This window comes from Festucalex cinctus, chromosome 17 (genome assembly GCF_051991245.1).
Source record: "Festucalex cinctus isolate MCC-2025b chromosome 17, RoL_Fcin_1.0, whole genome shotgun sequence".
Lineage (NCBI taxonomy): Eukaryota > Metazoa > Chordata > Actinopteri > Syngnathiformes > Syngnathidae > Festucalex > Festucalex cinctus.
In genome coordinates, this window is record NC_135427.1 from 16,994,059 (window position 1) to 17,021,629 (window position 27,571).

The following is a 27,571-nucleotide window of genomic DNA, read 5'->3' on the forward strand; positions in this document are numbered from 1 at the left end:
TCTCTATAATAAATGTGATATTTTCATTATTTTTCACGTACAATTAGTACCTTTAAAAACACATTTTGCAACTTGCTGTCGACCGAAAAATGACATCACAAGGGCTCGGGTAACCAATCACAGCTCAGCTTGTGGATGTCACATGACCAAACCTAGGAAACATGTGAGCTGTGATTGGTTAGCACACGTTTCCTAGGTTTGGTCATGTGACATCCACAAGCTGAGCTGTGATTGGTTAGCTGAGCCCTTGTGATGTCATTTTCAGTCGACAGCAAGTTGCAAAATGTGTTTTTAAAGTACTAATTGTACATGAAAAATAATGAAAGTATCAAATTAATTATAGACAAAATATTAACTTTGTATTGCTATAATGGGCTTAATAAGTGAAGCATCCCTTTAAAGGTCCATAACATAAATGTAATGTTATGTTTGCTGTGATTATTTTTTTAATAGTCACGAGCCATACTTGTCCACTTCATAACTTCTTTTGATTGACAGACGACACCGATTGTTTGGGGTGAAGACATTTGTCATTTTTTTAATTAATATCAGCGTTACATGTTGTTGTGGTTTTGCCTTCAAAAGCATGCATTTCCTCTGTACAGACTTGTGAAATAAAAGGGCATCTTTTTCAGTGCTCAATAAATAAATAAATAAATATCTGATTTGAGCGTAATGACTCATGGCGAGTCATCGTAATACATAATATTGCCGCAATACGTCATCATGTAAATAAATATGCTGTACATAATCATGGAAATATCGCGTGTCAGTCGACATAATAAACGTCTTGATCATGAAACATAATCATGTGAGAATTTCATCCGTCACAGTGTGGGGAATATCATCGACGTAAACACAATTTCCAAAAGTGCTCATAGAAGATAAATTAGCATGGAAATTCATGACATACGTAACGTAACGTGTGTGGAATTATACACGCACACACACAATTGTCACGTATATCAACGCATACACTTTTCGGATTATTGTTGTGATTCGGACATTCAGTGCATGGATGAAAGATACGTTTGCACCTGCACGTTACGTGGAAAACCGACCGACCGAATCGCCACCACTTCCTGGTTCCTGGTGAGGTCACTTCCTGTTCCTGTTGGCAAAATGCTGGTCGGTCTGTCTGGTCGTTTTCACACCGTGGAAATTAGTTTGACTTCGGAAGCACTACACACACAAAGACAGGAAATCAGAAGAGTAACATGTAAATGAGTGAAGGTAACAAAAGACAAAATAAAAAGTAAAACAAATGGATTAAAAAAAAATAAATGCTACTACTACTAATAAAACTAACAGAGAAAGATGGCAAACAACACCAAAATAAATACAATTGCTGGAACTTTTGTGCCCAGAAAGCATCTGAATCGCAGATGAGGTTCAAAGAATTAAAAAAATGGGATGCACGTAATTTACATGTGAGATATGCAAAATTATTCGTTTAACTTCTATAATAACATAAAAAGTCACTCTCATTTTTTAATTGCAGGATTTAGCATGAATTCAATGTTGACTTTAATGTTCAACTCCACAATGACTTAAAAATAAATAAAAATGAACAAATGCACATATAATATGTAAAATAGTTTTTGTAGTGTCATAAAATTCCATATTAGTTTCCATTAAATTGATTTTAAAAAAGACAATTGTAATATATTAACCCATTAGAGCAATACAAAAAGGTTAAAGGATACTTTACTTTTTTAGCCATTTCTGCCACTCCAACATTAATATTTTGCCTATAATAAATGTGAATTTTCATTATTTTTCATGTACAATTAGTACCTTTAAAAACACATTTTGCAACTTGCTGTTGACTGAAAATGACATAACAAGGGCTCAGGTAACCAATCACAGCTCAGCTTGTGAATGTCACATGACCAAACCTAGAAAACAGGTGAGCTGTGATTGGTTACTTGAGCCCTTGTGATGTCATTTTCAGTCGACAGCAAGTTGCAAAATGTGTTTTTAAAGGTACTAATTGTACGTAAAAAAATGATGAAAGTATCAAATTAATTATAGACAAAATATTCCCTTTTTATTGCTATAATGGGCTAAATAAGTGAAGTATTCCTTTAAATGTAGACGTGATAATTTTTTCCAGCTCCTTTATATTGTTTACAATAAATCATTTATCATAATATTTAATGTTGTAAATGAATTAAAAACAGACAAATAGATCATTGTGATTTAATTGACTGTCAATAATATATATATATTCACTTGACAAGACTTTTAGCCAAGTAAAATCTCAATGGGTCAGATTCAAGAATGGCACAGGTCAGAAAAATAATCAAAGAAACTTCAAAAACATGTTTAGCCATAATGATAACAGCAATAAACAAAATGGTATTCAAGCGCTAACTTGATATGAAGACAAGAATCAAAGTTGCTCACCTGCCGGCAAATCGGGGCGCCGGATCGTACTCGTCCGCCGCTACCTGCCCACACAAACGCAAATGGAGAGAAACGTGAGGACAACGCAATCAATCTATAATCACTCAACAAGAATGAAGGAGGTTCAGGCTGCAGTGACACCTTTCACCACCAGATGGCAGCAAATTTACACAAGCGGCAAGAACAAGCTGAGCCCCAAATGTTGTTGACATTTTTGACATTTCCGGTTACATGAACGGCATAAGAGTGCTTATAGCATATGACAAAATCATCTCCGTGGCTTTTGTTTGGTCCGTGTTTTGCCGGAAAGGAATTCATCAGGCAGGTGTTGAGCTTGTCAGGAAGCGAAAGTGGCGGAGGTGTGGGCGCCAAGTCATGTAAGAGTGCGCTTGCATAAGCGTCTTTGTCGGGCCCTGACGTGTCACCGCGCTCTCCTACGCACCTGATAACAAATCCTCACACCTTTATGTAACTCTGTTGAGCGACAAACTCTATTCAAGCGCTGATTGGTTGCCAAAAGTCACCTGACTTGTCTTGAGCGGGCTCAATTAATCTCAGAAGTTCAAATGTGACGTCATCGTTACGTGTCAGCTTTTACTGTGCTGATTATGTGACAAGATGTCTTTGTGTCATGTGACATGTTGGGGGTTTTTTCTGCGTGTTTCGCACCTGCGAGAAGCCCGGCACGGTGACGCCGTACGGGCGTGGCTGCCTGGCCAGCGGGTGGATGTGGTAGTCGGCGAAGGTGACGGCGGCGGAGACGGCGGCGTCTCCGTCCAGAAGGTTTCCCGTGCTGCTGCTCTTCCCGGGGTGGAGCCTGTACACATACACAAATGACTTTCACTGGCGGCACGTAGCAAGAGTTATGTGACACGTGACATGTCACATATGTGATCTTAAAAACATGTGTCATTTGGGGTGTATTACTCTGCTTTAGATGATTTTTGTATTATTATTATTATTATTATTATTATTTTAGTAACATCTCAGACAGTTTTTTTTAACCCCTTGTATTTTATTATTATTATTATTATTATTATTATTATTATTATTATTATTATTATTATTATTATTATTATTAATTTTATTTTTATGCCCTTCGAATTATTATTATTATTATTATTATTATTATTATTATTTTAACCTCTTTTATTATTATTATTATTGTTATTGTTATTATTATTATTATTATTATTTGTTTACCCCTTGTATTTTATTATTATTATTACTATTATTATTATTATTTTATTTTACGTTTTGACTTTTTACTCCTTGTATTTTATTATTATTAATATCCATCCATCCATCCATTTTCTTGACCACTTACTACTCACAAGGGTCGCGGGGGGTGCTGGAGCCTATCCCTGCTGGCTTTGGGCAGTAGGCGAGGTGCACCCTGAACTGGTTCCCAGCCAACAGCAGTATTATTTTTTTATTATTATTATTATTATTATTATTATTATTATTATTATTATTATTATTAATATTATTATTATTATTATTATTATTATTATTCTCATTATTATTATTACTATTATTATAATTATAATATTTATTTATTTTTACCCCTTGTATTTTTATTCTTATTTTATTTTTTAACCTTTGTATTTTATTATTATAATTATTATTATTATAATTATTATTATAACTATTATTATTACTATTATTATTATTATTATTATTATTAACATCTTATTTTGTTTACCCCCTGTATGTTATTATTTTTATTATATTGTATTGGTAATTTCTTGCAATGTTAAGTGCTTGCTGCCTGCGAGCTTGCTTTTTTTTGTTACCTGTGAGTTTTCCATTTTTTAACACAAAAAATCTAGTTACCATGGCGTTAAAATGGCGTTATAAAGAGTTACAAAAAAAAAAAAGTCACATGACACCAACCAGGTTTATCATAGTTAGGCTGGCCTGGTAGCTAACTGTCCCACCAAAATTCCTTCAGAAATTCACCCTCATCCAAATTGATGTCTAATTGGACTCAAACGACGTACTTGTGAACAGGAAGTCGGCCGTCGGCGTCTCTGTCATCCTCCGTGATGACGCGCGTGTATGAGAAGGGGAACCAGCCTCGCCTGAGGAGCGCAAGAGGTCAGCGTCAGGTCACGTGCGCCAATGTGTGTGTATGTGTGTGGGCGGGGAGACTCACATGCGCGTCTTCTCGTTCTCGCCGTAGTGCCAGCCGTCACGCGCCTCGGGCACCAGCAGCGTGACGGCGTCGCCCTGCTGGAAGCTGAGCAGCGTGCTGTTGTCGCCGGCGGCGTGCGAGAAGAGGGCCCGCACCCGCGCCGTCCGCGCGCCGCGCTCCTTCCTCTCCAGGCCCGCCGCCATTGAGCTGGAACGCGGAAGCGTGCGAGGCTCCGCTGCCGACCGCAAGAGAAAACAAAACCCACGTCAGGCTGTCACGCGGCTCGTTTGACGCCACATCACGTTGCTTCACGTGCTTCTTGTGTCATGTGACCGCATGTCATTGATGACATCACGTGTTTGTCGCGTGATGACTTACCCAGTGAGGTTTTGCTCTTGGCGGGCGCCGCCCTTCGTACCGGCAGCGTGTTGGAGTAGGCGGTCTTGCCTTGCGGCACGGTGGCCGCCGCCAATTTGGACTCGGGCCACTGCTGGTAGTGTTCGGCGCCGACTTCCATCAGCCTCTGCGGCCACACGTGACAAACAAGGTCAACAAATTCACATCACAAAAAACTTAAGGAAGGAAACTCGTGGTTTACTTAATTAAGGACATTAACTAACTAACTAGCAAGCAATATATTACTAGGGATACTAACTAACTAACTAACTAACTAACTAACTAACTAACTAACACATTATTTTGTGTCCCTGGGGACACTAACTAACAAGCAAGTACTACATTAGTTTGTACATTAGGTGAATACTAACTAACTAACTAACTAACTAACTAACTAACTAACTAACTAACTAACTAACTAACTAACTAACTAACTAACTAACTAACACATTATTTAGTGTCCCTGGGGATACTAACAAACAAGTACTACATTAGTTTGTACATTAGGTGAATACTAACTAACTAACTAACTAACTAACTAACTAACTAACTAATTAACTAACTAACTAAATGGGAGTAGTAAGTTTGTTAGTGTCCATAATCAATTAGGTACACTAACTAACTAACTAACTAACTAACTAACTAACTAACTAACTAACTAACTAACTAACTAACTAACTAACTAACTAGTAGTAGTACATTAGTTAGTGTCCATAATCAATTAGGGGCATTAACTAACTAACTAACTAACTAACTAACTAACTAACTAGTGGTAGTAAGTTAATTAGTGTCCATAAAAACTAACTAACTAACTAACCAACTAACTAACTAACTGGCTAGTAGTACATTAGGGACACTAACTAGTGAGTAGTTAGTTAGTGTCCCTAATCAATTAGGGACACTAACTAACTAACTAACTAGTGGTAAGTTGGGGACACTAATTAGTGATTAGTTAGTTAGTGTCCCTAATCAAGTGACCAGTGAGCGAATTGGAACTGAGGAATGTCGCCACCTGCGGGCCGCCTCGAAGCGCTGCCAGTTGCGGAGGTCCGGCCAGAGTTTTGGCGCCCGCGTCTGGCATGGCGCCGCTCATCTGCAAGGGAGCAAACATTTGCGTTTAAAACGGCCGCTCGCGCCAACACAAACACACACAGACAGAGGATTTCCCGTCAGACTGGTCGCCATGACAACGCAGTCTCCTCCAGATCAGGAAAGACTCGAGAGTTACATCATCGCCTTGTGCACTTCCTGTCTCCACCTCGCCGTCGCCCGCCCACGCGCGAACACGCACACACCAAAAGTAGGTCAGCATGCCGGGCCATTCCAGACGCAAGTTTTGTGGTGTGAAATCTCACGCCTGCTTCCCGTTTCAGCGATGGAGAGAGACCACCCGGACCACTTCCAACAAGGGAGGACCGGTTGCTGCTCAGTCACAGGGCACATATAGAGACTGACGGGCGACCATCCATTCTGAATAACAAGTCACCCATATCCCAGGCTTAAAAAAATTATTAGAATTCCTTACTTTTTGGAACCCAAACCTTATCTTGAAACCCGAATTTGAGACCTTGGCCCAAACTCCAAAACCTTATTTGAACCCCAGTCTGGCATTGAAACAATAATTGAGAACCTTCATTTGAAAGCCAAACACTAACCTTATCATCTTATTTTATCCAACTGTAACTGAAACCAAAAACGTTTATTGATCTCACTCTGCTTCATCCACCCTTCCTTCAGTTTTTCCTCTGGTCTCTTGAGATTTCCCTAATCTGTTGGAATTTAGAGGTTTCTGGGGTTGGTGAAAGATTCTGGTTTTGTAACCATGCGGGTGGAAGGTGGTGTCTGGTTGGTGCTGGATTTGATTCATCTTTCTTTCCTTTGATCTTTCCTCTGGTCTCCTGACCTTCTGAACTTCACCACTCTGCAGGCGAGACTCTGAAGTATCCGGTTAAGGTGAAGGGTCATGGGATTTTTTATTAGGTTTCAGGTGAACTAATGAGCACTTTGAAATGGTATCCTTGTCACAGGTTCAAAACTTGACCTGAGGAGTGAATGCGTTATGAGAGATGGAACAAGTTCCCGGTCGTGGTTACGCAACAGGAAGTGTGTCACGTAACAGCGAGTGGCGCTCGAGTGTGAGACGGCGCCACTCATGGCCCACGCACACACTATTTTATATAAGGCACCGACCGGCAAGATCGCCGACGCGCTGTTTTGCAACTGCACTCATGCCTCATTTGCATACTCATGAGCATATCCCAATTGGGATTTGCATATGTTGACAGGCAACCTTGTTTGTCGACGTGTGAGCGGACGTTAAAATGGCGACCGGTCGGCGTTTTGCGGGCCACCGACCTGCACGTCCTTGTCGCCGTACTTGGTCAGCGTCTTGCCGCTCTGACTCTTGCGTCGCAGCTTCTTTAGTTCGTTCTGGCACTTTTCCAAACTCTCGCCTTTGCTCCTGTGCTCCGTCTGGTACTTCTTGAGCGCCGCCTGCGGGGGGCAGCAGAGCGACGGTTAAGTCGCCGGCCGGCAGAAGTCGAGCGCGGAAACGCGGATTGCCCGGCGCTTACGTTGAGGTAGCGAGCGTCCATCTGCACTTTCTTCTCCAGCTCGGTCAGCAGCTCGTTGTGGAATGACTTCAGCTGCAAAAAAAAAAAAAAAAACACAAAACGCAGCCAACTCAAGTCAAAATCAATCAAGCAAATTATCTCTAAAGGCGAAACAAAGGAGTAAAATGAATGCAATATCATTTTACAAGAAATTTACAATAATTTTAAAAGAATTTTTTTACAAGAATTTTCAATTCCAATTTTATAACAATTTCCAACTTTCATTTTTTCCAATTTTCCAATGAATTCAAGATTATTTTACAAGAAATGTTGAAAAAGTTTGAAAGAATTTCCAATTTTTAAATAATTTCAGAAAAAAAAATTCTATTACAATTTTATTCATTTTCCCCCCAAGTCCAAAATGTTTCCTTTTTTAAAAATTCCAATTTTATAATAATTTCCAAGTTACAATTTTCCAATTTATTTTAGAATAAAAGTGCAAGATCATTTTACAAGAAATTTTTTTCAACATTTTTCAAAATGTAATTTCAGAAGAATTTACCATTTTTAATTCCAATTTTTTTCATTTTCCCCACAAGTCCAAAATGTTTCCTTTTTTAAAAAATTCCAATTTTATAACAATTTCAAAATTTCCAATTTTTGAATACTTTCGGAAGAATTTACAATTTTCAATTGCAATTTTATTAATTTTCCCCAAGTCCAAAATTTTTCCTTTTTTTTTTTTATTCCAATTTTATAACAATATCCAACTTTCAATTTTCCAATGAATGCAAGATCATTTTATAAGGAAGGTTGAAAAAAAAGAATTTCCAATTTTTTAATAATCTCCGAAGAATTTACAATTTTCAATTCAAATTGTATCTATTTTCCCCCTAAGTTAAAAAAATTTCCTTAAAAAAATCAAATTTTTAAAATAATTTCAGAAGAATTTACAATTTTCAATTCCAATTTTATTCATTTTTTCCCCAAAATCCCAAACTTTTCTTTTTTTCATTTTTAAATTCCAATTTTAGAAGAATCTCCAATTTGCAATCACAATTTTCAATTCCAATTTTATTCATTTTTTCCCCCAAATCCAAAAACTTTTCTTTTTTAAATTCCAATTTTAGAAGAATCTCCAATTTGCAATCACAATTTTAGAAGAATTTTCAATTCCAATTTCAATATTTTTCCCCCCAAAGTATTCCTTTAAAGGCCACAATTTGTATTTATTTATTATTTATTTATGTATGATTTAATGCCAGTGTTTGTTTGTTTTGTGGCGTGGCGTGTCGTTGTTGCTCACCATCTCCTCCAGCTGGATCTGGATCCGCCGGTGCACTTCGGCCATCTGGAACAGAACCTCCCCTGCGGACCACAAAAAAATAAAAAATAAAAATAAACGGCATCTTGCCACGTTTGCGGCGGGAAACGCCAGCGACGGCATGCGGGATGCCACGGGAAGAAGATGCAGGGGGACGATTCAGGTTGGGGGTGAATGGAAGAGAAGAGGAGGTAAAAGTAGGAGGAAGATGATGAGGACAATCATGCAAAGCAATCCAAATGATGATGACAAAACAATCCACACAGTGCAGCGTTGACACATGACATGCGTGCGCGTGTGTGTTACCTACATGCTGTTTCTTCTGAATATGCGGAGTGTGGCAAAAACACACAAAAACAAAAAAAAAGAATTTTTGTTTTTAGAAAAATATTTTTTCTTCCCACTTTCTACTCCACAGTTGATGCACTCCTGTATGGTGGACCAAAACTGCCAGAATTCAAAATAAATAAATGAGTAAATAAATAAATGAATACATAAATAAATGACTAAAAGTGAAAATGAAAATGAATATAAAAAAAAAATGTAATACAAAAATTATATCCCAAAAAATAACAGGCCGTTTGCAATGGCGGAGTCCAACCCAAGCCACACTTAGGACTGCCCCCCTCATTTGAATAACATTTGGACTTGCGCCCAAAACTGCCAAAATTCAAAATAAATAAATGACTAAATAAAAAAAATAAATGACAAAATAACTAAATGACTTAAGAAAAAATTAAATAAATGACTAAAAGTGAAAATAAAAACAGATATAAAAAATATAATTCAAAAATTAAATACGAATGTATTTCTTTATGTATGTGTACACACACACATATATATATATATATATATATATATATATATATATACACGTTTTTATTGTCACTTTTTGTCATTCACTTATTTATTTATTTAGTCATTTATTTATTTTGAATTTTGGCAGTTTTGGTCCTCCATACTCCTGAAAGACTGTCACGCAGATTTTTTCATTTATTTATTTATTTTATATCCCCCACACAATTGAAACGCGATGATTTTTTTTTTCTTTTAATCCCCCACACAATTGAAATGCTCCCACATTGGGAAAGAGCAACTAATATGAGAGCAAACGCGACGGAGGTGATGAACAGCAGCCCTAATCTTATTCTTTTTCTTCTTCTTGCCATGAAAACGCTCGCTAGTCTGTTCGCTTGTAGCAGTGACGTAACAAGCGTTTGTTTCCGGCTCCTTATATGGTCAACGAGGGGGAAGCGGAACTGCGGGAGCTTCCCGCTTGAACGCGACCAAATTTGGTGGGCCTGGCGGCGGAAGACCTGACGCCGCAGCCGTCCATCTTCCTCCTCCTCCTCTTCCTGGTTCAGAGGAGCGCCACTCGTCTATTTTTAGCGGCCAACGCGTTCGGCGAGCGAGGGCGAAAGGAAAGGCAGACGCGCCGAAGATGAAGACAAGCGGGACGAGGAGGCGGGAACGAGTGGGACGGACGCCGTTCACATTCACTCATTCACGCATGACAACACTGAACGGAGCGCAATCCTAAAATGACGTGATGCCGTTCGCCATTCTTAAGGATGCAAATGACATCACTCCCCAACTAAATAAATAAATAAATAAATTAAAAAAATAAAAATAGTGCAAAGAATTCCCCGGTGACGATTTAATGCTGCGATTGAACTAGCAGTGCTGCGGCTCCCTTTTGGCCACCGTGGGGCGCTAGACTGCTTACCGGCTAACCATCAACGGACAACTTCATCGTTTATGATCACATGAATCTAAAATATTACCCATTAGCTGGTTTACATGAACTCAATGCAAATTCTCGTCCAAATTTCAGCCTCTGATTTCGATATTCCTTCATGATCTGTGTTTTGACTTTGGAAAACAAAACAAACGACTTTCTGACGGATGTTACGGACCAAACCAACAACCGCAAATCAGAATGAATTTATGTTTTGCTGTTTTTTATGCACTGTCAATTTGAAATCATGAAGTCAAAACGTTTTTGGTCTTTTTGGGGTTTTTTTTAAGCCTACTCCAGCCAGCACAAGGACTCACCGAGCTCCTTGGCTCCTTGGCTGTCGCTGGCCACCTCGCCCATCCGCACCAGAGCGTGGAAGTAACCCTTTGCCGCGGACGTGACACCTGCAAACACGCAATATAAGGAAAAAAAAAAAAAAAAAAAAAAAAAGTCCACAGCCGTCATATCCGGGATCCAAGTCCAGCTACTAGTACACTCAAACGTGTCCCAAACAAGAGGACTAGTTAGCGCACTAGTAAAACTGTGTCTTGCTAGTCAGGTTCCTTTTAGCTTGCTAGGCTAACAACGGCATGAAGAAAGTAATAAATGTTATCAAAGCAGTTAGCGCAGCAGGTAGCATGCTAACGCTACGACAAAGAGTTACCGCCTCAGCACTCTTTAGTTGTATTCAACTATTTTTTTAGGACGTTTAGTCCATCTTTTAGAGAAGTTTGCTTTGAAACTATTATTGTTACTATTATTATTATTATTATTATTATTATTATTATTATTACAGGGAGTCCTGGAGTTAAGGTGCACTCGACCTCAGGCGTTTCGACTTTACAACAGTTAAGCCCGGTCCGCCATTTTGGATTCTGCCATTTTGGCTGCAGTGTTTTCCCCTCATTTGCTATTTAGCTAACTTAGCTAGTGCTAGCGCTTATGCGCACTTGTGGAAGTATCTTTGGCTTTTTCTACTTTTTCTACTTGATGGCTTGATGTAAATGTTGACTTTAATGGGGAAATTCGACTTAGTTCGAAATTCAGGTTACATCGCTAGCGTAGGAACGAAAATCCAGTGTAACTCGAGGACTCCCTGTATTATTATTATTGTTGTTGTTGTTATAGTATTATTATTTTATTAAATTAATTAGAATATTTTATATATATTATTATTGTTTCTTTATATTGTTATTTAATATTTAAAATTTTGAGTTGCCATCAAGTTCGTTTTTATTTTTGTCAATTGTGAAGTTTGTGCTCATAATATTTTGACATTATTCTAAAAAATGTTTGTTATAGAATATTTTGACTTTCACTTTACTCTTGGGATACTTTTTTCTTCTTCATATTTCTTATTATATTCTGACTTTAGTTTTGATAACGCTGATTTTTTTTTCTTGAAGTATTTCCTTTTTTTCCCCTATAAAGTTTGGGGTTGTTTTTCTCCTATTTGGACTTTTTTAATGTCAACTATTTGAATTTGTTTTTGGATTGTAAGAATTGTTTTCCTCTTTCACCTCACAGAAAAACTTTTCTTGTTCTTGGCTGGCCAATAGCGACGAAAACATTCGGCAGCTACCTTCGACGTTCTCAAGATGGAGACGGCAGAGTGGCGGAGGAGCTCGGCGAAAACAAAACATGAGCTGTCAATCAAAACAGGCGGGTGGGCGAGCGGCTCGGACGAGTGCGAGACGAACGGATTTACAATAAGAAGATTAACGCAAGATGCTGCGACGCTTCGACGAGACCCGACCGACGGACAAACGCGACCTTCGTCGGCCATGTTTTTTTTTTTACGTAACGGCTTTAAAGGAGTTTGAAGGGCAACGCATGCAAATTGTGCAACTCACACCATTTGCATGATTTTATGCAAAAAAGTCCATTTGAGTGGACAAACAAAGTCACTCAGGATTGCCATCAAATTTGAAATCATCAACAACTTTTTGCCAACAAGACTTGAAACATGTTTCAGTATGGGAGACAAGTACAAATGGTGGCATGAAAAATGGTAAAATATGTTATGCTATAAATGTTGTTCAAATTTAATGTTTTTACTTGTTCTGGATGAAATTCATTTAAAATCTTTTGTCTTTGACACAAAAGCTATACTGTTGTCAAAACCAAAAGTGACAACGTCGCCATCTACTGGCATGTGTCAGTCATTACAGTGGTTGCACAAATCTGGATTACAGACCCCTCCCATGCCGGTTAATGACATCATCGTAAAACTGGTCATTAAAATAAAAATGACAAAATAACCGTCTTTTATTTTTTGGGAGGAAAAGTCAATCGGATGCTAATGATGCTAACGCCTCGTTTGCTAGCAAACATCCATCATCAGGTGATGTCAAATCTGAAAAATGGCGCTTGTTGTGAACGTTCTGCCCTCAGTTGTGATGGCTGTCGAAGTCGCCGTCGCCTAACATGGCCGCCCGACATCCAAACGGCCGCCATTCCGCGCTTCCTGCTCCCGTTTCGCAATTCTCACGACGCCGTCTGTCCTACTTGCCGGCGTTATGCGAGTCTATTGTCACACGCACACACATGCACACACGCACACACCTGAGATTTGTGGGGCCCCGCGAACGTTTTCTTGTTTGAAGCGTTTTGTCGTGGTTTGGTCTTAATTACTACTACTTTACTATAAAAACAATCACAAAAAAAATCTAAAAAATAAAATATGTAAATAAATAAATAAATGATAAAATATAAAAACAAATACATTCTAATTGCTGCTTACTTCCTGCTTTTCTATAAAAACAATCACAAAAAATCTAAAAAATAAAATATATGAATAAATAAATAAATAATAATAAATAAAATACTAATAAAATATAAATAAAACTATAATTACTACTTACTTCCTGCTTTACTATAAAAACAATCACAAAAAATAAAATATATAAATAAATAAATAATATAATAATAAATAATTAATTAATAAAATAATAATAAATAAATAAAATACAAAATATAAAAACAAAATATTATTATTACTTATTTCATGCTTTACTATAAAAACAATCACAAAAAAAATCTAAAAAATATATATATAATAAATAAATAATAAAATATAAAAACACATAAATTATAATTACTACTTACTTCCTGCTTTACTATAAAAACAATCACAAAAAATCTAAAAAATAAAATATGAATAAATAAATAATAATAAATAAAATAATAAAATATTTAAAAAAACTATAATTACTACTTACTTCCTGCTTTACTATAAAAACAATCACAAAAATAAAATATATAAATAAATAAATACATAATATAATAATAATAATGAATAATTAATAAATAAAATAATAATAAATAAATAAAATACAAAATACAAAAACAAAATATAATTATTACTTATTTCATGCTTTACTATAAAAACAATCACAAAAAAATCTAAAAAATATAATAAATAAATAAATAAATAAATAAATAAATAAATAAAATATAAAACCAAATGAACTAATTACTACTTCCTTCCTTCCTTCCTTCCTTGCTGAAGTATTGGTCGCTCTAAAGCGTTTTATTGTGGTTTGGTTTTGACTAACAGTTGAAACCGCGATCGGAGGCTTCAACTTGTGATTGCTCCGGTTTGCTTATGGCGCTCGAGACAAAACGCGCACGCGCACACGCACACACTTGACAGAAAGGCGAAGAAGTGATGCAGCAGGACATGAAAAGAGGCCCAAGGTGAAGACAAGCCGACGCAGACGGACGGGGAGACAGACAGATGGACGGACGGATGGACGGACAGAGAGACGCCGTGGGGCGCTACTCACTGGTCAGCGCCTTCTCGTAGCTTTTCCCCATGGCCACGAAGTTCCTCAGGCACGGGTTGAACTGCTCCATGATGGACTGCGGCGACAACACGCGTGCACAAAGTTAAACAGCGAACGAACGAGCGAGCGAGTCGGTGAGTGAAACGAAATCTCATCAGCGAGCTTTACTGGGTCACACACGCACGAGCTCAAGCACAGTAGGAGGGGCCGCGCGAGTGTGCGACCTTGCCCAATCCCCCGCCGCACCTGCTAATGAATTTTGCGCTCGCTGTTCGTTGGACATCGTCCGTCATGTGACTCATCAGAGCAGCACCACTTCAACCACGACACCTTTTTCTATGACTCGAACTAGGCGGACTTTGCATTCTACAACACTAGTTCTAATTCTAGCCCTGGACCAATTTTGAGTTTCAGGTCTGGAACTAAGTTCAGTACTTGTTCTGGTCCTATGTTTTACTGCTTCACCTCAAGTTAATTGCAATCTGTACCTGATTTAGATTTAGTTCTAGTCCTCAGTTCCAAATCGAGTCCTGATTTCAGTCCGGGTACTTCAACCCTATCCAATTGTAGTCCTGGAACTGTTGCTAGGTTTAGGCTTGCAACAAGGCCTAGGGTCTAGTCCTAGTCTTTGGACTATATTCTATACAAGACGTAGGTCTCCAATTTGTTCTAATACGAGTCCTGGATCTTCTGCAAGATTTAATCCCAGCCTTGGTTTAGTCCCTATTTATAGTCTTGTCCTATTTTAGGGGCTGTAGTCCTACCACTAGTTCAAGTTCAAATTCTAGTCCTCAGTCTAATGTTAGACTACTGTACATTTTTGTCTATAACTTGGATTATTATTATTTTGAATTCTAGTTCAGATTCAGAATATTTATTGTCATTGTCATAACGGATCAACGAAACTACATATCTAGTACTAATTCTAGGTTTGGACCTAGTCTAGTTTTCGGTCTCGCTTTAAGTCTAGTGCTTGTTCTAGGTCTATTTGAAGGTCTACCGTAGTGCTACACCTCAAGCTAATTATTATTATTATTATTATTTTTTTTTACCGAATGGAAGATTTAATTTCTTGTACTAGATCTAGTTGTGTTCCGAACTCTATACCTCGCACTCAGGCTAGTCACATTTTTAGAGCTAGCACTGCAACTACATCAAATTCTAGTCTTGGACTTTTTTTTTTACGAGGTTTAGTCTCGACTGGAAAATTTTTGTCCTCGATTTGCGAAGAACCTCAAGCAGAAACTTATGAGGGAACTGGACTAAAGCTCGTTCTAGCTGTAAGACTAGACTAGTTAGCTTGTCCTTGCAGCTTTAGGTCTAGCATTAGATGTAGATTTAGACGCAGGTGTACCCCCCCCGCCCTGCCCTGGATTTTCTGGACTGAGAAGAACCACAAAACGTTGCGGTGACATGCAAGGAGAACAACAAAAGTAGGACGTACGGAATCTTTTTCTTATGTAAGTCGGGTGACGTTTATGTGTGCGCGTGTGCACATGTGTACGTACGTGTGTGTGTGTGTGTGCGTGATGAGTCAGCGCTTACATAAAGATCAGCAGGTTGGCATCATGTTGGGCTGCAAATTGCTGCACAGCCAAGTGGTTCCATGGCAAAACGGTCGGGGGCGGGGTCACGTGGGGGTCTGAGGGTATTGGAACAATATGATGCGTGTGTGCGTGTGTGCGCGTGTGTCGGTTTGCGGCATGCTGGGATTTCGAGTGGCACCGTGAGGGAGCGCAGATGGTGTTTGTCTGTTTGTCTTTCTGTCACAACAACAACAACAACCACCGACGCACAAAACTCCCTACACACTCGCTGGCCATCATCATCATCATCATCATCACGATTCAGTGGGTCAGCCTACACGCACACGCACGGCATGAGTCACGCAAACGTGTGCACGTTTTGTATCTCTGCCGGCCACCAAACTGACAGCTAAAAAAAAGGTCACGAGGTCACACACAAACACACGCATCTCCATGAAGCTCCGCCCACACTCCAGGAAAACATCAACTGGGGTCCAAACAGTTCCAAACTATCGGTTGTGTCCAAACAGCACAAGTCCGTGTTACCCAATGGGGGGAAAAAAAAATGCCTGCAGGAAATGGGTGGGGAGGGGGCGGGGCTAACAATGCCACCTGCAGGTGTTCGGAAGTCGGCCAAGATATCTGCGCTGCCAACTTGACCTTCGACCCCGCCCCAGCAGCGATGCGCTCAGCTCAGCCATCGCTGCAGGGGGTCCAAATCACATCACAGAACTAAGGACTAGACCCTAGACCTCGTCACAAACCGAAACCTAGCACTAGGACTGGAATTAGATATAGCGGTCGTAGTTCTAAGAATCGCACTAGAACCCAAATAGCTGGAACTGAACTCGATCTAGGACTAGAAATCAACCTATCAGGTCCAAAATTCAAATTAGAAAGGAGACTTACAGTAGATCCAGACCTAAATCTGGACTAGGCCCAGTACTGGAATTACATTTGGATATTGTAGTACATACAAGAACTAAAAACAGGACTAGTCTAAGTAATAGATGAAGATCAACAGTAGATTCAAGACTCGAATTTAGATCTTGAGGCAGGACTCGGTCTAATAGCAGGACTAATCCAAGTACAAGGACTAAACTAGTCGCAGTAGTTTTGGGACTAAATTATGAGCTGGATCCAGTCTTGCTTTTTCTCTGTGTGGTACAGTTTATAAAAAAAAATTAAAAAAGCAAAATATTAACGTAAACATGTGAACTCATAATCTATCATCTAAATCAGACTTTTTCTTTTTTTTTTTTTAAATTGTGGGGGTTGAGTTTATTTATCTCCACCTTCTGTTGTAATGTAAAAGAAATGGACGAAATTTGAGATATTTTTTTGTGCTAATTTTAGAAAGAAAATTGTCATAATTCATCATTCACGCATTGTTTACAACAAATTGATTTGGAAATTAGAAGAAGAAGATGATCAATAAATAATCAAATTTTGCTGGAGATTTTCTGACCAAATGGGGAAAAAAACGTAATCAATTTAGCAGGAAACTTTGAACGCATATTCAATTGACTCTAGCAGACTCTAAACTGATGTGGGGTCCACATTAAGCCCCCAAAGTCTTGAGTTTGACACCTACACCCTAAATAGTCCACACCATGACTTTGAGATCAATTACAATAAATACGATCTTTAGATATATCGATAAACATACTGTATTAAGAGGATCAAAAATGCAATACAAACAAAAGTCCTACTCGCAAAAATATACAATAAGATAAAGCATGCTGAAGGTGTGGAAAAATGTCTCAACTAGAACTGATCAATCATCGATAATCAATCAGGAATGATCCAGTGCGCGTGCGTGTTACCTTGTAGACGTTCTCGGTGATCCGGTGGACCTCGTCGGTTCGGGACATGTTGTTGGCGGGAAGCGGCGTGGCGTTCATGAACCGGCGTGGCGAGAAAATTCCGCCGCTGTGGCGTTTGTCGTCTTTTTATAAGGGAAGCCCCGCCGACACGACGCAGCACACCGGAGAACCCACGCGTGCGCGCGTGCGTGCGTGCGCCGCCGCCTTCGCGGACCCTGGGAGAGGCGGGCGCTGATGACGTAACAGCCGCTTGCCCAGACAGAACCGAAGTTATGATACAGCAATTTGGACTGGTCGGATTCTGAGGGCAAAAAGGGGTCGCGGATTACAACTTGACGGACGGGGAGTCACAGGTAGCCACGTTATTTTTTATTTATTTTTTATTTAATTTTTTTAGTGGATTTTACGGCGTCAATCAAATCGGCGTCGTTGGCCACGCCCACTGCACTGCGTCCCTCGACGAGATGGACCAGCAGCCTCCCTCCCGCGCGCACGCGCACGAACACAGTCAAAGTTACACAAGTCAGCGCTGAAGCAAGCAAACGCGCGCGATTGGCTGGAGCTGACGGTGACGTCACAGACCAAACAACTCCAAGGCCGGCAAAAAGGTGCCATAAGACCGAAGGATGAAGGTCATCTGAAGGACGCGGGCGGGGGCGCGCGCACGCGCCTCCAGGTCCACATCCACGCGCGTGATTCATGCTCCGCCCACTCCCACGCGCGCGTGGCAGTCGCTCCATTCATCATCATCACCACCTGAGAAAAGAACACAAAAAAGGCGCCTGCGCTGCACCCTGGTGGTCCAAAATACTACTACAACTTGTAGGACAACAGCTGTCCCACTAGTTGACAGCTGCCTGCTACTAGTGCGGGAAGTTGAGCAATGAGCATCATTATAGAGGACAAAAACTGCCAAAATTTAAAATAAATAAAAGACTAAATACATACATAAATGATTACAAGTGAAAATAAAAACGGATATAAAAAATATAATTCACAAATTAAATCCACAAAAATAAGTACAAATGGAAATAAAAACAATGAAAAAAATATGAATACATTTGTATTTAATTTTGGAATTATATATATAGTTTTTATTTACACATCTAGACATTTATTTAGTCATTTATAAATGATATATTATAAATAAATGACAAAGTGAAAATAAAAACAGATACAAAAAATAATTCGAAAATAAAATCCAGAAAAACAAGTATAAATGAAAATGAAAACAATGAAAAAAATATATAAATATATTTGGATTTAATTTTTTATTATGTTTTTTTTATCAGTTTTTATTTTCACTTCTAGTCATTTAGTCATAAATGATATATTATAAATAAATAATTAGAAGTGAAAATAAAAACAAATATAAAAAAAATATTTTAAAATAAAATCCAGAAAAATAAAAATGGAAATAAAAACAAAAAATGCATAAATACATTTGTATTTATTTTTTATATTATATTTTATATCCATTTTTATTTTCACTTCATTTATTTAGTAATTTATAAATTATATATTATAAATAAATGACTAGAAGTGAAAATAAAAACAAATATAAAAAAAATATTTTAAAATTAAATCCAGAAAAATAAAAATGGAAATAAAAACAAAAAAATGCATAAATACATTTGTATTCATTTTTTATATTATATTTTATATCCATTTTTATTTTCACTTCATTTATTTAGTAATTTATAAATTATATATTATAAATAAATGACTACAAGTGAAAATAAAAACGGATATAAAAAAAAAATCATTTGAAAATTAAATCCAGAAAAAAAAAAGAAAAAAAAGAAATAAAAACAACGAAAAATACATACATTTGTATTTACTTTTGGAATATTTTTTTGAATCTGCTTTTATTTTCACTTTGTCATTTATAAATGAGTAAAAGTGAAAATAAAAACGGATAAAAAAAAAAAAAGATATACCGTAATTCAAAAATTAAATACAAATATATTTATTTGTATATATATATATATATATCTTTTTCAGAGTTTTTATTGACATTTATATTTTTTTATTTAATTTCTGAATTATATTTTATGATACATCGGTTTTTATTTTCACTTCTAGTCCTTTATTTATTTTGAATTTTGGCAGTTTTGGTCCTCTATATATACTGCATTAAGGCTATAATAATTAATGTGCTGCCCCCTTGTGGTCAAAACAAACAGAAGCCAAGTTTGGAAAGCACATTTTATTGTGAAAGGAATCCACATGAAGGAGCTTCTTCTCACACCAGTTGGACTTTTAGAAAAAAAAAAAAAAAAAAAAATGCTTCCATGAACGTCCATTTTGCGGTCTTCCGCTTTTCTTTTCAAATTGGCACCGCGTGTTCCATTAAAAAGGTTTTCAAGTTAAAAAAACAAACAAAATGTCAGCGTACGTACGTGCGTGCGTCTGTCTGTCTGTCTGTAAGTCACCAAACAACATCACTGTGGAGACTTTTTTTTTTTTTCCGTAAAAACCACGTCGCACTCGAGGTCGCGCACAAGCTGAAGGTCGCTTGAAGGTCGTCGTCACGCCGCCAACATTTCCGCTTTCTTCCGTGGACGATCTGTCGCTGAAAAAGAGAACACGGATCAGTCACGTGCTACGTTAGCAACAAAAAATAATAACATCAGCTAGCTGTAAGTTCGACAAATAACAGGTCAAAAAAATCCCATTTCTAATTTGTTTATTGCTAAAAAAGCGTTATAAAACTAAGAGCAATTGTCAAAAAATATGTATGCAAATTTATTATATTAACATTTTTTTAAACCATGATTTTATATATATATATATATATTTTAAATAGAATTATATGGTTCAACTTATTCTGATATTGGAATCGGCCAAAGGAAAAAAAAAAAAAAAATCCCATTTCTAATTTGTTTATTCATAACAAAACTAAGAGCAATTGTCAAAAATATGTATGCAAATGTATTATATTAAAGTTTTTTTAAACTATGATTTAAAAAAAAATTTTTTAATAGAATTATATGGTTCATTTTATTCTGATATTGGAATCGGCTCCCTTTTCTAATTTGTTTATTCATAATAACGTCATAAAACTAAGAGCAATTGTCACAAAATATGTATGCAAATTTTTGTCACTTGATGTACAAACATATTCGATTAAAGTTTTTTTAATCCATGATTTTTAAAAAAATATAATTAGCCAATTAATTTTATTCTGATATTGGAATCGGCCTTAAAAAAAAATAAAACAAATAAATAAAGAAATAAATAAATAAATAAATACTATTTCTAATTTGTTTATTCATAAAATATGTATGAAATTTGTCACTTGATGTACAAACATATTCTATTATTTATTTATGTTTTTGTTTTAATATAATTAGCCGATTCATTTTATTCTAATATTGGAATCAGATTTAAAAAACAATAAGAAAAAAGAAAAACAAAAAATAATAATAATCCATATTGGTCATCCCTAATTTTGAGTTGTTGTGGACTTTATTGCTCACTTAAAAAAAAAAAAAAAAAAAAATCCTGTACATGCACGAGTGAATCTTTGTTGTTGTTTTTTTGCATCATCCTTCCACAAGGTGGCGCCGATGACAAACCTGCTTTGTCCTCGGCTGCCTCGGGAGCGTCCGGCAGTTGATCCGACGGGACGTCGGGAAGCAGCACGTCGCCCTGCGGGAGGTCAACAGAAAACGGGTTACGTACACGCCATCGTCATAATCATAATGATAATTATTATTATTAGCTGATGATGATGATGATGATGAAGAACCTGCGTGATGGCCTCCAGCTCGGCCAGGACGGCGTCTTCGTCCTCTTGGGTAAACGAGCCGGACAACATCTCGTCGATTTGCTGAACAAAAGAAGATGATTACAAAAAAAATTACAAACTAAAGATCATTTATTTGAATGACAAAAAAAAAAAAATGTAATAATACTCATATTTGAAGTTCATCATAAGAGTTTTTTTTTTTTTTTTTTGCTCACCCTTTGGTACTCGACGGCATCGTGCGTCTCGTCCAAGATGCGCTCGACTTCTTCGATGGACATCACCTTGCAAGAAAGCAAAAAAAAATGTCATTAAAAAGGAAACGGATAAAAGTAGGACTTTGGCGCCAGGCTTCTCACTTTGTTTTGTGTCAAACGATTCGTGTTACAGCCGCATATGTAACAAGTTCAAAAGAATGTGCCTGATTGATACTATATGATCAGCTCTTGTTTTGTTCGCTGCCATCTTGTGGCACAAATGTGCAATTACAAAAATAGATACAAACTTTTCATCTCCGCGTTCAAAAACAGGACATGATTTCAAAGTAAAAGTGCGTAAAACATTTCAAATATAAAAGCGACATTTGGTGACTGGTTTGAATTCTAACATCTACCATAAAAAAAAAAAAAAAAATCTTCAAAAATATGCATATCTAATTTCATATATTTCATATTTTATTTATATTTGATAATATTCCTGACGTCTGCCCTGATGGAGGACGACTTCAGAAATCTAATCTTACTCGAGAGGCTGAAATTAACCATTTCAAATTCAACAATTATTCACTTATCAAAATAACGATTAATTTACTTTTGCAATCAATTAGTTGTCGATTAATCGTTGCACACCGAGCTGCATATGATATTTTGGGAATCTGAAACTTGTGGTGTCAAGTTTGCAATCACGTCTGCGCAATTTGAGTGTGAAATAAAACAACGGAATTGAATTTTCCTGATTAGCCTACGATGACATCATCGCTTACGATGACATCATGGCGACCTCCTCACCTCGTGCATTTTCTTCAGGCTCTCGTTTCCGACCCGGAGGCCGTCGATGACCTTCTTCTCGATCTGGGCGAACTCCAGGTCCTGAACCTGAAAACGTCGCCAAGGCAGACGGTGAGGCCGAGCGAGCGAACGAGCGCCACGTTGTCGAGCCGCCGCCGCCGCTGACCCACCATGCGCTCCAGGTTGCTGATCTGGTTGTCGGTCTTGTCCAGCAGTTGCTCCTGGTAGCGCTTCTTCTTCAGCAGGAGCAGCGCTTTGCTAAAACATCACAAAAAAAAAAATCAAAAATCATCATCACCGTTATTTGGAGTCATGTTGAAATCATAGCAAAAGTAAATAAAGAATCAAAAGACTTAAATATTAAATCCAATTAAATTAATATTCCTCAGAAATTGTGTCCTTCAAAAAGTCTAAACATAAAATGTGTTTTAAAACGTTAACATTGAAGATATAATCCACATTTTTCATAGAAACGTATGCAAAACGGAGTCAGTTGCTGGACAGATAAACACAGCTGATGAGTCTTCCTCTTTGCGTCCATTTCCCCGCCACTCTTATGAGGAGCTCCCCCTAGTGGTCCGCCAAGTAGTTGCTCAATAAGCCATAAACAATGGAGCCGTTCTAGTGGCTGTGTATTAACCACAAATATTGCGATAATCTACCGGGAGACAAAGTATCGATATATCGTCACACGTTTGTTTGCATAATCTGGCTTGTGTTTGAGTTACACTTGCATGCTTCACAGACTGCAAGTCATAAAGTGCCTCATAAACCAAATTAAATAAATTCACACTTTCATATTATCCATGGTATTAAAATTGTTTATTTGTAATACAATTTATTCATATTAATAAATTATATAAAAATTATTAAAAATACTAAACATTTTGTACAATTTATTAATATTAATAAATTATATAAAAAAAATACAAAAATTATTTAAAAAATTATTAAATTATTAATTTATTAATAATGTATTGCCTTTGTAAACAAAAAAAGTAAATGACCAAAGGAAAAAAATACAAAAAATAATCAATCGTAATGTTTTTGTCGCAAATTGATTATTTCTCAAAACGGCTGTGAGGTTTATTATCACATTTCTAGTCGGCGCACGTTTCCCGGTGCCACTTAACTCTTTCCTGCCATTTTTCAGCAGCTGCTTGGCAAGAAGTCTTTCCTTGTCCAGCTGCAGGTCGATCCTCTTCTGGTACTGCCTCAGTTTATCTCGTTGCTGTTTCAGTTGCTGCAAGGGTGCGAAAAATACAAATAAAAGTTCTCGTTAAATGTCTTCAAAAAGTCGACCAACAGCGATTGAACCGGCTTGTATTGCCAAAAATAAAAAATGATACGTTCACAATTTGTCAAGTGCAATTTAAATGGATTCATTCGCGCAAACATTTTTGCAACAAGTAACTGCAGGCAAAAAAAATGTTTTCAATGCTGATTTCATGAACTGCATCAACAACAAATGTTTTATTGGACTATATTTATTTACTTATGCACTACAAGTTCATTCTTGACTCTTATGTGTGCTAAATTAATACTTTTACTTTGAAATGAAATTAAAATAGTATAATGCAAGTCTAGTGTCAACTTTTTCGAAATACGATAAAGATCATTGTTGCTTTGAAAATCGAGTGCAACAAAAAAGTATATAAAGTGGAAATGATACTTGTATGACTTGATTAGTCTTTAAAAGATCTGTCTGATAATGTTGGTCTCGTGTCAATCAAATCATGTTTGACTTTTGACACATCTGCGGAAAACAACAAACAAGTCCAACATATCACACAGTCTGGCGCAAGAAAGAGACAAATATGCTAAAATACATGTCGCCGAATTATAAAGCAAGAGTAAAAACGTAGTAAAATGCAATCAAAGTCTCGTGAGAAACTCATGTATGCGCGATTAGCAAGAAATGAGTTTAAAATGAAGAGTTTCCGAAGCTGCTTTCGGGCTTCGCCATAACTTACCAGAACGGCCTTGTCTTGTTCCGTCACTCGACTTTGCTTCTTTTTCGCAAACAAATTCCCCATCGTGAGAAAGCATCACAACCGCAACGGGCGGCCACTAAAATCAGCGCGCGACACCTTGAAACGATGATTTTTTTGCCCGTTTTCCTGCTACACAAAAAAAGCAAACTAAGCGACAAGGTTTTGCTGCCTAGGTAAATGCGAACTTCCGCTATCTGAGGGCCACACCCACAGCCGGAAGTAGGATGGAGGCCGCGCGGGGACAAAACATGAAAACGCAAAAGCAAATGTAATGTTTTTCGATTCTTCCCCATGTACCTGACACAACCAAAACATTTACGTATTAAATATGGCAACATGCAGAACGTTTTCTCCTGACCGATTGGCAAGTCATCATCGTATTAATGTTGCACTTGTGGAAAATGGAACAGGTTACATGGACCAATATGGACTGGACTGTCACTAGCGCCCTCATACTGAAGGCAGCCATCTTCCGTTGCCACTTCCTGTATGTCTGGAGTCCTGCATGAGCACCTGGCAAGAGCCAACATCAATATTTGCATTGACCAGATTACAGAAATATGTTTCAAAATAATGGCACCCAGAGATTTTTTTTTTTCTTATAAACGTACATGTAGCACTTCTCCCAGCCGCGGATTTATTCGACTGGCGGTCATTTTGAGTGGCAAGGTGAGATTGACCCCTGGTGGCGAGTAAACGCCATTAACAGTGCCTGTTTGTTTTTTTTATTATTATTTTTTAAATCACCTCGGGAGATCCTTAATATAATCCGTGATGGTCGTTACCTGAGCCAACTGGGCAATGTGATGTCATTTCAAGGCAAAATGGCCGCCTCGTGCTACATTTCTGTGCTCCATTAAAATGCACTTACACTAAGTTTCCCAAATATCAGAGATGTACTTACAATTATATATATATATATATATATATATATATAAGTTAAGTATAAGTATATAAGTTTTCTTTCTTAGTCGGGTGCACACAAATTTGAGAAGCACATTTGACCAAAATTGTGACATTTCTGTGCCATTAAAATTACTTTGTTGTAACGTTTGGTAAAACTAATTTGTTCATAGAATAGAAATCATTATGTACATATTCAGATTATTACAAATATTTTATTCAACCTGCTTTCTGCCACAACCAATGAGACAATTTCAAAAATGTTATGTTCGGAAAAAAAACCCTTTTTTTTTTTAAACATTTTTTGTCTTCAAAACACCACTTAATTTAAAAACAAACTTCAATAAATACATTTGAATTAACCAATTTAAGGGGGAAAATGGACAAAAATACAACAAGTATCCTCCCCAACTGCCCCCCCCAAATACTTTGCCCAACATTGATATCAATAAATATGCATGCGTCCCGGCTAACGTGTGCTACATTAGCCTCCCGCTCGGCATCCGTGTGTGTGTGTGTGTGTGTGAAAGCGTCCGTCCAGTGTGGCGATCATGCTACCGACATGCCGTCGTCACGTGTGCTGCTTGGATGTGCTTCCATCTTGGACGGCTCATATTTAAAAACACTAAATCAGCCCCTTTCACGCTGACCCTTTTTCAAACAGAAACGGGACACGTGGGAACATCGACAAAAAAGTTTTCACGCTGCCTTTTGCCCACTTTGGTGTCACGGTTCTAAATGACGCTACGAATTAGCACACCAAAAGCTTGAATAGTTTGACAAAAGCCCCTTTCACGCTGCCTCTGGACAGCTTGCATTCCCTTTTACAATTGCTCCCAAACAATAGTGAATAAGCCCCTTTCATGCTGTCTTTTCATCATATTATTATTCACCCGCCATGTTTCTGTCCATAGTGGCCGTTCATTCACACAGATGTGGCTTGTGGGACAGAGACAATCACTCGAGGGTAGTTTGGCAGGTTGAAAGGGGCTCAAAGAGTCTTACACATGATGCTTTGGTGCTTTCCTCCTGGATGGTTTGCAAATCTTGTGTGGAAAAAAAATCCTTTCATGCTGTTTGTCGGCAAAAGTGATGCATTAGCAGGATGAAACGTTCGAGAGTAGTTTGGTAGCGTCAAAGGGGCTCAACGAGGCTTACACACGCTGCTTTGATACTTTCCTCCTGGACGGTTTGCAATTCTTGTAGGGAAAAAAAACAAAACAATTTCATGTTGTCTGCAAAAGTAATGCATTAGCGTGTGAAACGCTTGTGGGTGGTTTGGCAGTGTGAAAGGGGCTCAAAGAGTCTTACACACGCTGCTTTGGTGCTTTCCTCCTGGACGGTTTGGAGTTCTTGTGAATAAAACTTCATGCCGTTTGTTGGCAAAAGTGATGCATTAGCAGTGTGAAATCCTTGTAGGTAGTTTGGCAGCATGAAAGGGGCTCAACGAGTCTCACACACGCTGATTTAGTGCTTTCCTTCTGGACGGTTTACAATTCTTGTGGGAAAAAAACCCAACGTCCTTTTACGCCGTTTGTCGGCAAAAGTGATGCACTAGCGGTGTGAAACGGTAGAGCCGGCATTTTACCTTCTGTCTTTCACCCAAACGTGGAGGGATCAGGACATTCATGCGTTGATGACACAATTGCTTTGGTGGGCAGCGTGAAAAGATTTCAGTCGGGTTTTTTTGCGCGCGGGGAGGTCAGAGCTGTTGCACGACGCTGTCGTCGCCGCGGCTGTCGCAAAGGGGGCGGTCGGCGAGCGACTGCTTGTTTGTCAGACGGCGCCACTGGAAGGTGGTGCTGAGCGAGCCCGCCTCCTCGTCCTCGCTCTGCTGCTCCTTGGCGAACTCCAGGAACACCTGCGGACGCGTCGCAACACAACGCAAGCTAACCCTGTTAGCTTCCTGCTAACACATCATGGGAAATTATAAAAAAAAAAAAAAAAAAAATACAAATAAATTTTTTGTCTGATTAAAAAACATTTTTTGGGGCACAGCTGGAGTCGATAAAGAACGTAGGGCTGCTTGATTATGAAAAAAATATTCATCACGATTGTTTTAGTAATAAGTGAAATCATAATTTATTTTTTTGGTACCAAACAAGAAAATGTTTAAATATTAAAACAAATATTGAGACAAAAGAAAACTCTTTGTAACAAAAATTATGCAAGTTCATTTTGGATGAAACAAAATGTATTAGCTATTTTAAAATAATAAAT

The 27,571-nt window shown here is 37.8% G+C and overlaps 3 protein-coding genes across 4 annotated transcripts in view; all 3 read right to left on the reverse strand.

Annotated features, from left to right (window-relative positions):
- Positions 1-522: 522 nt before the first annotated feature.
- baiap2b (BAR/IMD domain containing adaptor protein 2b) lies at positions 523-17,901 on the reverse strand. The gene is made up of 12 exons (XM_077503441.1): positions 17,697-17,901; positions 14,345-14,420; positions 8,801-8,862; positions 7,516-7,587; positions 7,298-7,435; positions 5,955-6,035; positions 4,925-5,069; positions 4,568-4,781; positions 4,413-4,493; positions 3,079-3,226; positions 2,410-2,453; positions 523-1,182 (listed from the first exon to the last, which is right to left on the reverse strand). Exons 1-12 carry the CDS (start codon positions 17,772-17,774, stop codon positions 1,149-1,151), a joined length of 1,173 nt encoding a protein of 390 aa, XP_077359567.1. The 5' UTR covers positions 17,775-17,901; the 3' UTR covers positions 523-1,148.
- A 2,013-nt stretch (positions 17,902-19,914) lies between these two features.
- Positions 19,915-24,669, reverse strand: chmp6b (charged multivesicular body protein 6b). The gene is made up of 8 exons (XM_077503446.1): positions 24,428-24,669; positions 23,588-23,697; positions 22,625-22,712; positions 22,455-22,541; positions 21,666-21,731; positions 21,451-21,531; positions 21,278-21,350; positions 19,915-20,271 (listed from the first exon to the last, which is right to left on the reverse strand). Exons 1-8 carry the CDS (start codon positions 24,488-24,490, stop codon positions 20,228-20,230), a joined length of 612 nt encoding a protein of 203 aa, XP_077359572.1. The 5' UTR covers positions 24,491-24,669; the 3' UTR covers positions 19,915-20,227.
- An 877-nt stretch (positions 24,670-25,546) lies between these two features.
- The window catches only part of abca5 (ATP-binding cassette, sub-family A (ABC1), member 5), a 37,662-nt gene continuing 35,637 nt past the window's right edge, over positions 25,547-27,571 (reverse strand). For both annotated transcript variants that reach the window (XM_077503417.1, XM_077503416.1), the window contains exon 38: positions 25,547-27,212. In XM_077503417.1, coding sequence (XP_077359543.1) covers positions 27,054-27,212 — 159 coding nt within the window. In that variant the 3' untranslated portion in view covers positions 25,547-27,053. The remainder of the gene's footprint in view (positions 27,213-27,571) is intronic.

Coding starts and splice junctions, on each gene's coding strand:
- baiap2b (XM_077503441.1), bottom strand. CDS start 17,774: ATGAACGCCACGCCGCTTCCCGCCAACAACATGTCCCGAACCGACGAG. Junction 8,863..14,344: donor CTACGAGAAGGCGCTGACCA/GTGAGTAGCGCC, acceptor TGTGGTCCGCAG/GGGAGGTTCTGTTCCAGATG. Junction 1,183..2,409: donor GCGCCCCGATTTGCCGGCAG/GTGAGCAACTTT, acceptor TTGTGTGTGTAG/TGCTTCCGAAGTCAAACTAA.
- chmp6b (XM_077503446.1), bottom strand. CDS start 24,490: ATGGGGAATTTGTTTGCGAAAAAGAAGCAAAGTCGAGTGACGGAACAA. Junction 21,532..21,665: donor ATGCCGTCGAGTACCAAAGG/GTGAGCAAAAAA, acceptor TCTTTTGTTCAG/CAAATCGACGAGATGTTGTC. Junction 20,272..21,277: donor GGCAGCCGAGGACAAAGCAG/GTTTGTCATCGG, acceptor TCTCTTTTTCAG/CGACAGATCGTCCACGGAAG.